The following is a 14,211-nucleotide window of genomic DNA, read 5'->3' on the forward strand; positions in this document are numbered from 1 at the left end:
CCTTAGTAGCTTACTGGTAAAATATTTCAGCAAAAGAGACAGGTGATTTTTCCTAAATATGTCAATGACTATAAACATCACTTTGAGTTCTATTGTGTATCTAGACAGTATTGTGTACCGTCATAACATGACTGAAAGTGATGGGTAACCGAGACAACTCTTTCCATTCATCGTAAGGTGGATCAAACATAAAAACAATGTCAGGGTAATAACCTACATCCATTCTTTAGGATAGACGTCTACACTAAATCAATAGGACAGACATCTGTAGTCGGGGCTGGCAGGACGAAGCAACACTATAATATCAACTGCATTTAAAAGCGACTTTCCAGTACAGCTTTCTGTGCAGTTGATTTTTTATAGGATTCGCCCTCTGCTTGTGAACTAACTGGGACAGTTTTGTCACCTTTACCTCTATGTGAGTTTCTCACACCCATACATCCATGAGCAACAGTGGCATTAATGCTCGACGCATGAGTAATGTTATTAAATATGGTTTCCTGACATCAACATGAATGTGAATCGAAATGTAGAGCATAAAATTCCTCTATTGTTCATTAATCGTTAGTACTAAAGGGACTTGGCAGCAGAGATAGAGGCATGTAGGGATATATTTGGGGAGAGGAGGGGGGGGGGGGGGTAGGGTTAGGTTGTAAAGAAAATTGCTCCAGTTTATTTATGGGAGTTCCTTCCTATTAGTTCATCAGTGGTGAACCTGGCAGGATCTGCATTGCTAGGTCTTGTTGTGGTCTTCATTGTTTTGAGAGGCTCCGACTGGGAAGGTTGTGGGGGTTGGGGGGGGGTGGTTTAGGGAGCAAGGTTGATTCAGAGGACAACAACATATAGATATAGCGTATTAATGAGAGTACCTTCCAATTAGTGCATCAGTTGTTAAGCAGAGAGGACATCCAGTCCTGTACATTGTTTTAAAGGGTGTGAAGACTCGCGCAAAAAGAAACGTCTCATGCCGGCAATCTGACCTAGTTTCGAATGAGGTGTAACAGAATTGTTAGACACCACCATCGATCCCAGAAAATACACACACAGCTTGCTACCGTCGGTAATTAGACACTAGTGTACAGTCAGTACATACAGCTACGGTCATTACCCACAGCACAGTGTATAAACGATACAGCGATTCAGGTCCAGCTCAAGATAACAAGGTATCAAGTTTCATTACTGTCTGCATTTTGTAGCGACACGAACAAAACGTCACTTGCAAGCAACAAAAAGTTAACTTTTTCAGATGGCCGGTTTGGGGCGAGTATTCAATGCCTTTAATGTCTATTATGCTTGTGAGAGGCATGGACACTTTATGGGACTGTGGAAGGGACAAGGAGGAGGGGGGTGTAGGGGGTAGCCCGGTTGGAGGTAGGTCCAGGTTATCACTGATCGTACCTTTCGATGAGTTCAGCAGTCGTCAACCTCAAGGGATAACCGTTCCTGCGTATCGTTGTGGTTTCCATTATGCCAGTGTAACGTAGCTGTGCTATCACATACTCGGGTGTGAACTTGTCCGGTAACTTTGCGGTGTTTGGTTTAATGCATCGAACAAAATGTGGAGTAGACCGCTGCATCTTCTCCATGAGTTCACTCAAAGAATTCTGATGAAAAAAGAAAAAGAAGAAAAAAGATACGTTAAATTAAAAGCCAGTTCTAATGATGAGCAAGACATTCATAATACAGGGATGAGCCTGGGGTAAAAAAAAAAAATCACAGAAATTTGCAAAACTTGCGGTATAGGCTCCAGTTTGCGTATGCTATAGTGTGTTAGGATAATAGTTTTTGTCCCCGAGGTAGAACAGAAATCACGGATATTCCGCGAATTCGCGGAAAAAGCTCATGCCTGATAATAAAACTAACATACCATGAAAAAGCCAGATATAATCAATTGAAATGCAGTACAGATGTAGTGAAAGGTGTCACATATTTCAACTAGAGTTATCAACTAACGAATTGTAATGCATTGGTTAAAACTGTAGATCCATTGTAATGGGTGGTCAACACATCATCAAACTGAAGATAGTTTCAAGTCTTAAACAGACCTTAAAGTAATCAGCAACAGTGGTCAACTGTGGTCCTTTCCCCTTGTTTGCTCGTTTCCCTTTGACCGATCTTCCCATTTTCTGAAAAACAAAAGACACGCAGAACGTAAACATTTAAAAACATCAGTGACCATCCTGTAAACTATTAATATCCTGAAGATTACCACAAACATCAGTGACCATCCTGTTAACTATTAATAACCTGCAGATTACCACATACATGAGTGGCCATCCTGTAAACATTTAATAACCTGCATATTACCACATACATCAGTGACCATCCTGTAAACATTTAATAACCTGCAGATTACCACATACATCAGTGATCATCCTGTAAACATTTAATAACCTGCAGATTACCACATACATGAGTGGCCATCCTGTAAACATTTAATAACCTGCATATTACCACATACATCAGTGATCATCCTGTAAACATTTAATAACCTGCAGATTACCACATACATCAGTGACCATCCTGTAAACATTTAATAACCTGCAGATTACCACATACATCAGTGATCATCCTGTAAACATTTAATAACCTGCAGATTACCACATACATGAGTGGCCATCCTGTAAACATTTAATAACCTGCATATTACCACATACATCAGTGACCATCCTGTAAACATTTAATAACCTGCAGATTACCACATACATCAGTGATCATCCTGTAAACATTTAATAACCTGCAGATTACCACATACATCAGTGACCATCCTGTAAACATTTAATAACCTGCAGATTACCACATACATCAGTGACCGTCCTGTAAACATTTAATAACCTGCAGATTACCACATACATCAGGGACCATCCTGTAAACATTTAATAACCTGCAGATTACCACATACATCAGTGACCGTCCTGTAAACATTTAATAACCTGCAGATTACCACATACATCAGTGACCATCATGTAAACTATTATTATCCTGAAGATTACCACAAACATCAGTGACCATCCTGTTAACTATTAATAACCTGCAGATTACCACATACATGAGTGGCCATCCTGTAAACATTTAATAACCTGCATATTATCACATACATCAGTGACCATCCTGTAAACATTTAATAACCTGCAGATTACCACATACATCAGTGACCATCCTGTAAACTATTAATAACCTGCAGATTACCACATACATCAGTGACCATCCTGTAAATTATTAATAACCTGCAGATTACCACATACATCAGTGACCATCCTGCAAACTATTAATAACCTGCAGATTACCACATACATCAGTGACCATCCTGTAAACTATTAATAACCTGCAGATTACCACATACATCAGTGACCATCCTGTAAACATTTAATAACCTGCAGATTACCACATACATCAGTGACCATCCGGTAAACTATTAATAACCTGCAGATTACCACATACATCAGTGACCATCCTGTACACTATTAATAACCTGCAGATTACCACATACATCAGTGACCATCCTGTCAACTATTAATAACCTGCAGATTACCACATACATCAGGGACCATCCTATAACCTGCAGATTACCACATACATCAGTGACCATCCTGTAAACTATTAATAACCTGCAGATTACCACATACATCAGTGACCATCCTGTAAACTATTAATAACCTGCAGATTACCACAAACATCAGTGACCATCCTGTAAACTATTAATAACTTGCAGATTACCACATACATCAGTGACCATCCTGTACACTATTAATAACCTGCAGATTACCACATACATCAGTGACCATCCTGTCAACTATTAATAACCTGCAGATTACCACATACATCAGGGACCATCCTGTAAACATTTTATAACCTGCAGATTACCACATACATCAGTGACCATCCTGTAAACTATTAATAACCTGCAGATTACCACATACATCAGTGACCATCCTGTAAACTATTAATAACCTGCAGATTACCACATACATCAGTGACCATCCTGTACACTATTAATAACCTGCAGATTACCACATACATCAGTGAGCATCCTGTACAATATTAATAACCTGCAGATTACCACATACATCAGTGACCATCCTGTACAATATTAACAACCTGCAGATTACCACATACATCAGGGACCATCCTGAAAACACTTAATAACCTGCAGATTACCACATACATCAGTGACCATCCTGAAAACACTTAATAACCTGCAGATTACCACATACATCAGTGACCATCCTGTAAACTATTAATAACCTGCAGATTACCACATACATCAGTGACCATCCTGTAAACTATTTAAACCTGCAGATTACCACATTCATCAGTGACCATCCTGTAAACTATTAATAACTTGCAGATTACCACATACATCAGTGACCATCCTGAAAACACTTAATAACCTGCAGATTACCACATACATCAGTGACCATCCTGTAAACTATTAATAACCTGCAGATTACCACAAACATCAGTGACCATCCTGTAAACTATTAATAACTTGCAGATTACCACATACATCAGTGACCATCCTGTACACTATTAATAACCTGCAGATTACCACATACATCAGTGACCATCCTGTCAACTATTAATAACCTGCAGATTACCACATACATCAGGTACCATCCTGTAAACATTTTATAACCTGCAGATTACCACATACATCAGTGACCATCCTGAACATACTTAATAACCTGCAGATTACCACATACATCAGTGACCATCCTGTAAACATTTAATAACCTGCAGATTACCACATACATCAGGATCCATCCTGTAAACTATTAATAACCTACAGATTACCACATTCATCAGTGACCATCCTGTAAACTATTAATAACTTGCAGATTACCACATACATCAGTGACCATCCTGAAAACACTTAATAACCTGCAGATTACCACATACATCAGTGACCATCCTGTAAACTATTAATAACCTGCAGATTACCACAAACATCAGTGACCATCCTGTAAACTATTAATAACTTGCAGATTACCACATACATCAGTGACCATCCTGTACACTATTAATAACCTGCAGATTACCACATACATCAGTGACCATCCTGTCAACTATTAATAACCTGCAGATTACCACATACATCAGGGACCATCCTGTAAACATTTTATAACCTGCAGATTACCACATACATCAGTGACCATCCTGAACATACTTAATAACCTGCAGATTACCACATACATCAGTGACCATCCTGTAAACATTTAATAACCTGCAGATTACCACATACATCAGGATCCATCCTGTAAACTATTAATAACCTACAGATTACCACATTCATCAGTGACCATCCTGTAAACTATTAATAACCTGCAGATTACCACATACATCAGTGACCATCCTGAACATACTTAATAACCTGCAGATTACCACATACATCAGTGACCATCCTGTAAACTATTAATAACCTGCAGATTACCACATACATCAGGATCCATCCTGTAAACATTTAATAACCTGCAGATTACCACATACATCAGTGACCATCCTGTAAACTATTAATAACCTGCAGATTACCACATACATCAGGATCCATCCTGTAAACATTTAATAACCTGCAAACTACCACATACATCAGTGACCATCCTGTAAACTATTAATAACCTGCAGATTACCACATTCATCAGTGACCATCCTGTGAACAATTAATAACCTACAGATTACCACATTCATCAGTGACCATCCTGAAAAAAACTTAATAACCTGCAGATTACCACATACATCAGTGACCATCCTGTAAACATTTATATGGTGTTAAGGGAATGATTGGATGGTACAGGATAAACCAGAAATATGTTATCAAATAATCTAGGGTTTACACATGGCTTGTGTATCATTTCACAGACTTATTTTGGAAGATATTTTGGGCTTTATACCGATCAACAATAACATCAGGAAAACTCACCATACTTTTCCGCTGGGATTTATTCCTCTCCTGATGAAATTTTAGCAGCGACGTGACATTGGTGTCCCCTGTTGGCTTTCTCTGCTCAGTTTGTCTGATACTAGGAGCTATGGATCCCTTCCTCGTTAGCTTGGTTGCAAACATCTCTCGAATGACTTTATTCCTACTGCCTGGAGACATAAGACATAAATAATAATAATAATAATAATATTTGCTTTTTATATAGCCCTTTATACCAGCGATAGGTCTCAAAGCGCTTTACAGACGTTATATTACCCCTGGTCAATGATAACATGTCCCAGAGACAATCCCTCCAGTCGGCAGCAGTTATATACTGCGCCCAATGACAAGTTACCTCACAGGTACCCATTTAACCCCTGGGTGCAGAGAGGCAAGCGAGATAAAGCATCTTGCCCAAATACACAGCGTAATGAACTAGGCAGGAATCGAAGCAGCAATCCTTGGATCACGAGTCCAACGTCTTAGCCAATTGGCCACCACGCTCTTAAAAACTCACTGTAAGGCATGATATCTTGTTAGCTAGTCACAAATTAACCAGAGGGAAACCCCTCCCAGCAGTTACTTGCCTTTAAGTACATTACAAATGCAGCACAAGAGTAGTCTGCAAGCTAACCCTGGCTGAAGTTTAAACTATAGATGGAGAGCAGTATAAATCTAAACAGAGTCAGAGCTCACATGGTTTAATGACTGGGTATAGTGTGACATAATACCAAAACGATGGTAGACAGAGGGAAATTGTTTGTTGCTGATAATTTATTTTGCATGCTAACTACAACAAACAAAGAGCTGAATTTGCATTTGTAATAGTTAACCTGATGACATTTGGACCTCTGCTGACCTCAAATGACCTTTGACCTCCACCCAAAATAATAGGCTTTTTGTTCTATTATGGGGAAGCCACATGCCAACATATGAGAACTGCACAGGTTACCTATCGGGAGATATTGTGTTTACAAGCTAGGGCGTCACATACACACACGCACGCCAACTTGACTGCATAGGTTATAACCTATGCATAGGTTTTAACCAATGCATAGGTTATAGCCAAACATTAGCCTTGGCAATAAGTAAGCGTAATCCCTAATTCTTTGAGAGACCTGATGAACTATCCCAGAAAATAAAGTTTGCAATAGTTATCCATAAATATTTGTTAAAGGCAAAATCTGTTCACCTCCCCCCAACCCCCTTGAGATTAATACACAAATTCACCATGCAAAAGTTCCCAGTGGTCATGGAAAGGTTTCTTAATATTACTTTTCACAACAGAAAGTGCAAACAAAGTAATATGTAAAAATTATTTTGGTTGAAACATTATTTACAAGAAATCCCTCATCTTAAAATATCAAACTCCATATTCTCAAGTAAAATACAGACATTTAAAATGTTGCTTTTGCATTTTTTTTGGGAGGGGGGGGGGAAGGGAGCTTTATGACTTGGACATTATTGTCATTATAGTCACATGATACATCACAATATCAGAACACCCATACATACATTTCATGGTGAATGTAAGAGATTTGGCCAGCTTATCTCTATTCTTCTCCACTACACCTTCCAGACTATATGTAACCTGCGAAAGAGAAATAGGCTAGCAAACATGAACTCAACAAATTTAGTACTTTGGTAGTTTAGTAATTGTTCCTGGTATGATCCAATTAGTTTGAAAGTAGACATTTCTGACAAAAACTCTTGGTGACTTTTTATATCAATTTAACAAACGTGCAGTCAATCACCTCCAAAAACAACAACAGTAAGAGTTAAGTATGGTCTGATTGAAATGATGTAGGGTAGGATGAAGGTGGGGTGGGGAGGGAAGGTTTGAAAGGGGGGAGGGGGCAACCCCCTCCATGCTGGGTTGTGTATGATGATAACCTGATTCATATACCTATAGCATATTGTGTATTAAAAATCATGCAAAAGACAAGTCTACTTACAATGCCAACATTGCTTGAACAATGGGAAAGCTTGTATGTTCATTATCATTCAAACAGCAAGTCTACTTACAATTCCAGCATAGTGAACAATGGAAAAGCTTGTATGTTCATTATCATTCAAACAGCAAGTCTACTTACAATTCCAGCATAGTGAACAATGGAAAAGCTTGTAGGTTCATTATCATTCAAACAGCAAGTCTACTTACAATTCCAGCATAGTGAACAATGGAAAAGCTTGTATGTTCATTATCATGCAAATTGAAAGTCTACTTATTATGCCAGCAATGCCTGAACAATGGAACAGCTTGTATGTTCATTATCATTCAAACAGCAAGTCTACTTACAATGCCAGCATTGCCTGAACAATGGGAAAGCTTGTATGTTCATTATCATTCAAACAGCAAGTCTACTTACAATTCCAGCATAGTGAACAATGGAAAAGCTTGTATGTTCATTATCATTCAAACAGCAAGTCTACTTACAATTCCAGCATAGTGAACAATGGAAAAGCTTGTATGTTCATTATCATGCAAATGGAAAGTCTACTTATAATGCCAGCAATGCCTGAACAATGGAACAGCTTGTATGTTCATTATCATTCAAACAGCAAGTCTACTTACAATGCCAGCATTGCCTGAACAATGGAACAGCTTGTATGTTCATTATCATTCAAACAGCAAGTCTACTTACAATGCCAGCATAGTGAACAATGGAACAGCTTGTATGCTCATTATCATGCAAATGGCAAGTCTACAATGTCAGCATTGCCAGAACAATGGAAAGGCTTGTATGTTCATTATCATGCAAATGGAAAGTCTACTTACAATGCCAGCATAGTGAACAATGGAAAAGCTTTTCCCTTCATCACGAGGCTTAAAGTAGATGGATTTTGCCCAGTTTCCTGGCCCTTGGTGGAGTTTATTGGCTAATGATTGATCTGTTCCTGCTGCAAATTTACTTTCCTCAATCAAAAGATCCAAGACACCTGCTTTCTAAGGATGGATAGAGGAGGAATAATGATATTCAAACTGTGTCACATTTTTGTCCGTCCGTCTAATACATCTGCCATTTGTATTTTACATAGACAAAAACAAAACAGTTAACAAACTGTTGATCTGAGATGGTCAGCCAGATCTATTTCAAAGGAGAAAGGTGGCTTTAGAGATCCTGCTCGGATCTAAACGTCACGCCCTCTGAATTTGATAATAACCTTCTTTTTACAAATATAGTCATTCTGTAAACAGACATAATGCAAAACTTCTGCAACTACTGAGGTGAATATGATGACTTTCTCTGAGGGTTTAGTCGGTAACTTTTAGTGATATGTCAAATCAATGTCACTGTATTAAACCTGCTTGTAAAAAAGGAAGATGTGGGAAAGAAACTTGTAAGCGAGTCTTGGCCTACAGCTGAAAATGAATGGCAGTGAGAAATATGTTGGCACTTACCGTCTGAAATACATCAATGATTGGTTGATTGGAAGTGAACTGAAACCAAGACATGTCCAGTCCTTGTTGTTCACAATCTTCCTTCTCTCGTTGAAAGACATGTTCGTTGAAGAATCCCTGTAGCTTTTCGTTTGCAAGGTTAATACAAATCTAAACAAAGATAGTAAAAAATGTCAAATGCAATCATTGATGAATAAATAAAAATAAATATAAAAAAGGCAGAAAGATGAAGGAATTTTCTGTGCATGTGCTCAGTTATCTCTGCGTACAGTCTTTCCAGTATCTCAGTGTATCTGCACTTTCCCTTTGTGTGTGATCTTTACTTATCTTAACATTATAAAACCCAAAGTCCAAGCGCTAACTCCTGACACAAGTTTGTTAACTCTAACACTACCAGAGCTATTTTCCGACATGGATTTTACTATGGATCAGATACTACACACACGATAGCATATTAAACTGAAGTACAACACCTAACCACTTCAGATAATTAACTCCTCATGATCTAATTTCTGCGTAACTTCATATTACTCCATTTGCATTACATTAATTGTTCTGAAGAAGTGTCGAGAACGAAAAATTGTACAGTTGCTCCAACACATCTAGGTGAAAGCCCTGAATTTTTTAAGTGTACTGGCTCTACTAGTTATGTCTTGTTAATCAAATAGTCATATCCTTGTGACAGTGTTAATATTTCCTGTGAATCTTGTTGCACATTCTGCACTTCCACGCAATTGCATCACCATTAACTCTAAGAGAAGAGGAGAGGAGAGGAGAGGAGAGGAGAGGAGAGGAGAGGAGAGGAGAGGAGAGGAGAGGAGAGGAGAGGAGAGGAGAGGAGAGGAGAGGAGAGGAGAGGAGAGGAGAGGAGAGGAGAGGAGAGGAGAGGAGAGGAGAGGAGAGGAGAGGAGAGGAGAGGAGAGGAGAGGAGAGGAGAGGAGAGGAGAGGAGAGGAGAGGAGAGGAGAGGAGAGGAGAGGAGAGGAGAGGAGAGGAGAGGAGAGGAGAGGAGAGGAGAGGAGAGGAGAGGAGAGGAGAGGAGAGGAGAGGAGAGGAGAGGAGAGGAGAGGAGAGGAGAGGAGAGGAGAGGAGAGGAGAGGAGAGGAGAGGAGAGGAGAGGAGAGGAGAGGAGAGGAGAGGAGAGGAGAGGAGAGGAGAGGAGAGGAGAGGAGAGGAGAGGAGAGGAGAGGAGAGGAGAGGAGAGGAGAGGAGAGGAGAGGAGAGGAGAGGAGAGGAGAGGAGAGGAGAGGAGAGGAGAGGAGAGGAGAGGAGAGGAGAGGAGAGGAGAGGAGAGGAGAGGAGAGGAGAGGAGAGGAGAGGAGAGGAGAGGAGAGGAGAGGAGAGGAGAGGAGAGGAGAGGAGAGGAGAGGAGAGGAGAGGAGAGGAGAGGAGAGGAGAGGAGAGGAGAGGAGAGGAGAGGAGAGGAGAGGAGAGGAGAGGAGAGGAGAGGAGAGGAAGATAACCCAAATATTAAACTGCAAATGGAAACAAACCTGCTCAAAGCTGTTTTTCTTAAAATTCTCAAATCCAAAAATATCTAATACACCAATTTCCTTGAGATCTGCTTGTTCGTTGTCAGTTGGTTGCAGAAGCTGATTGATGTTATTAACGACCCAAGAAAAAAGACGACTGTACAGTGCCTTGGCTAATGCATCTCTGCAGTCTTCTGATTGCAGTGTGGTGCGGTACTTCTTAAATTCCTCACCTGAAAAAAAAATTATATGAAGACATGAGCCTGTTTGTTTAATGTTTGTTTATTGTTTCCAACCAAATAAGTGTCCTTCATTCTGATCTTTTACAGAAAAAAACCTATTGCTATCACTGCTAGTCTAATCACTCTTCCAGATAAAATCATTGTGATTTCTCATTGTATTTCTCACTTCACAGCTCAGATATTAAAGCTTAATTATGATGACATCTACTGTAAGGAATGCCTCCTCTGGTATTAATCAAGTTTACAGATATCTGTATTGATTATGAGATCTATTCATACACACTTCGGGTGATTGTGACGTCAATTTAAACACACTTCCCTGTGATAACGACATCTATTTATACACACCTCGGGTGATTGTGACATCAATTGACACACACTTCCCTGTGATTATGACATCTATTTATAAACACCTTGGGTGATTGTGACATCAATTGACACACACTTCCCTGTGATTACGAGATCTATTTATACACACCTAGGGTGCTTGTGCCGTCAATTTAAACACACTTCCCTGTGTTTAGGACATCTATTTATACAAACCTAGGGTGATTGTGACATCAGTTTAAACACACTTCCCTGTGATTACGACATCTATTTATACAAACCTAGGGTGATTGTGACATCAATTGACACACACTTCCCTGTGATTATGACATCTATTTATACACACCTCGGGTGCTTGTGCCGTCCATTTAAACACACTTCCCTGTGTTTAGGACATCTATTTATACAAACCTAGGGTGATTGTGACATCAATTTAAACACACTTCCCTGTGGTTACGACATCTATTTATACAAAACTAGGGTGATTGTGACATCAATTTAAACACACTTCCCTGTGATTAGGACATCTATTTATACAAACCTAGGGTGATTGTGACATCAAATTAAATACACTTCCCTGTGGTTACGACATCTATTTATACAAAACTAGGGTGATTGTGACATCAATTTAAACACACTTCCCTGTGATTACGACATCTATTTATACACACCTCGGGTGATTGTGCCGTCAATTTAAACACACTTCCCTGTGATTACGACATCTATTTATTCACACCTAGGGTGATTGTGCTGTCAATTTACACACATTTCCCTGTGATTATGACATCTATTCATACACACCTCGGGTGATTGTGACATCAATTGACACACACTTCCCTGTGTTTAGGACATCTATTTATACAAACCTAGGGTGATTGTGACATCAATTTAAACACACTTCCCTGTGGTTATGACATCTATTTATACAAACCTAGGGTGATTGTGACATCAGTTTAAACACACTTCCCTGTGATTACGACATCTATTTATACACACCTCGGGTGATTGTGCTGTCAATTTAAACACACTTCCCTGTGATTACGACATCTATTTATTCACACCTAGGGTGATTGTGACATCAATTGACACACACTTCCCTGTGATTACGACATCTTTTTATGCAAACCCCTGTTGATTAATGAATCATGTTGATACTCACCTCTGGTGATCATGACTTCCGATGTAATCGAAGTCAACAGATCTTCAGAATCCACTTGTAGCAATTCAGCAACTTTTGACAGAGTGCTTCTGTCCTGAACTGCCACTACACCATCCACATTTGCATCTGTTACAAATTTTAAATCTCCCAGGAGAATGACTGCAGCTAAGATAATAAACAAACTCTCCTGATCCTGAAAGAGACAAGAGAATTGGAATCCAACTTACAACTCTGAATCTGATCTGTGTAGAGAGTCATTCTTATACAAGCCTGCATTCAGCAGCAATAAAACCTTCGCGGTACTGGGGAGGCACGTAGCGGGAAAATTGCCAAGGGAGGGGCGAAACTGTAGGCAAACTATCAGAGCCGTAGATACATGAGTTGGCGCAAAGCGTACAAGAAAATGTTGGCTGAAAATGCCTCCCAGATCGCTGGAAATGGCACTTCCCAGGCCTTGTAAGTTGCATCTTAGCATTTTCTCTTTGAAATTATTAGCAATATCATAAAAACATACAAAAAAAATATGCTCAAGGGGGGGGCGGCTGCCCCCTTCGCCCCCCCCTTGGCTACGCGCCTGGTACTGGGACGTTAAAAGCTTCTCTGTTAAACTAACATATCTGACTAACTTCTTGTATGCACTGAAGACAACAGCACCCACAGTATGACAGATTTGCTGTTTTAATAGTAATTTGAGTTTGAAAAATAAATGAAGATCATTAATATGACAGATCAAAATAGGAAAGAAAAAGGAAACAAAAAAGTTACATCGTTTGAGAATCCAATGTATGTCAAGCAGCTCTTTACGGCTTGGAATCTCTTGCCGGAGACCTCCGTATCGTCCAGACTGGTCAGATCTCCTTTCTTCAGATATCTATACGGACGAAGAAACAGCCACAAAAACTGAACATTACAGGGAATAATAAGTTACATCAGGTATCCCAAAATGCTATGCAAAATGGGCAAATTAGCTTGCAAAGATGTATAGCAGGTTTTTTTGTACACAAGGTACCACGGTTTGGAACAGTCTTCCAGGATATATCCGTTCCTTAGCCAATCTCAATCATTTTAAAAGGGATTTGAAAATACATATTTTTAAATGTTTAATATGAACACTTTATACTTGTAATGTAATGTAAATATTTGCTCTTATGTTTTAAATATTCCTTTTTATTCTTTGTATTGCTATTTTAAGTTACCTGGTGCAATTTTTGGTATTGTTTGATATCTTTTAGGTATTTATTTCTGTACAGCACTTTGAGATTTTATTGGAAAGTGCTTTATATATAGCACATATTATTATTATTATAATATTTTACCAAGGGAACATTCAGAGCCTGCAATAGTGCGGTACAAAAGTCACTCACTAAATTTATTCCCGGCTTTAGATACAAAATCACTCACTAGATGGAGCCTCCCTGTGTTCTTAAAGAAACAAGTTTCCAACCAAAGACATGTATTATATAAGCAGAGGCTGAAGCAACACTAAATTTACTTGACCCCTGGTGTGTGTGTGTGCGTCTGTGACACTTGCTTGGGTACACTGTAACTCAACAAGAGAAAGTTGGACTTAACTCAAACTTGGTATATAGATCCGCCATAGTGAGAAGGTGTGCCCTATTATGTTTATGGTGCCTGTGAAGGTCACCAAAGGTCAGTTAGAGGCCCAAAACCAAAATATTGAAAACAGCAATA

At 39.2% G+C, this 14,211-nt stretch overlaps 1 protein-coding gene across 5 annotated transcripts in view; it reads right to left on the reverse strand.

The window, feature by feature from the left end:
- LOC139974767 (unconventional myosin-XVI-like) overlaps nucleotides 1-14,211 on the reverse strand; it is a 94,267-nt gene that overhangs the window by 49,154 nt on the left and 30,902 nt on the right. For all 5 annotated transcript variants that reach the window (XM_071982174.1, XM_071982175.1, XM_071982176.1 and 2 more), the window contains 9 exons: nucleotides 13,285-13,390; nucleotides 12,520-12,712; nucleotides 10,813-11,024; nucleotides 9,321-9,470; nucleotides 8,697-8,864; nucleotides 7,433-7,508; nucleotides 5,918-6,087; nucleotides 2,046-2,126; nucleotides 1,399-1,604 (listed from right to left, as the gene is read on the reverse strand). In XM_071982174.1, coding sequence (XP_071838275.1) covers nucleotides 1,399-1,604; nucleotides 2,046-2,126; nucleotides 5,918-6,087; nucleotides 7,433-7,508; nucleotides 8,697-8,864; nucleotides 9,321-9,470; nucleotides 10,813-11,024; nucleotides 12,520-12,712; nucleotides 13,285-13,390 — 1,362 coding nt within the window. The remainder of the gene's footprint in view (nucleotides 1-1,398; nucleotides 1,605-2,045; nucleotides 2,127-5,917; nucleotides 6,088-7,432; nucleotides 7,509-8,696; nucleotides 8,865-9,320; nucleotides 9,471-10,812; nucleotides 11,025-12,519; nucleotides 12,713-13,284; nucleotides 13,391-14,211) is intronic.

The sequence above is a fragment of the Apostichopus japonicus genome, chromosome 10, assembly GCF_037975245.1.
Source record: "Apostichopus japonicus isolate 1M-3 chromosome 10, ASM3797524v1, whole genome shotgun sequence".
NCBI lineage: Eukaryota > Metazoa > Echinodermata > Holothuroidea > Aspidochirotida > Stichopodidae > Apostichopus > Apostichopus japonicus.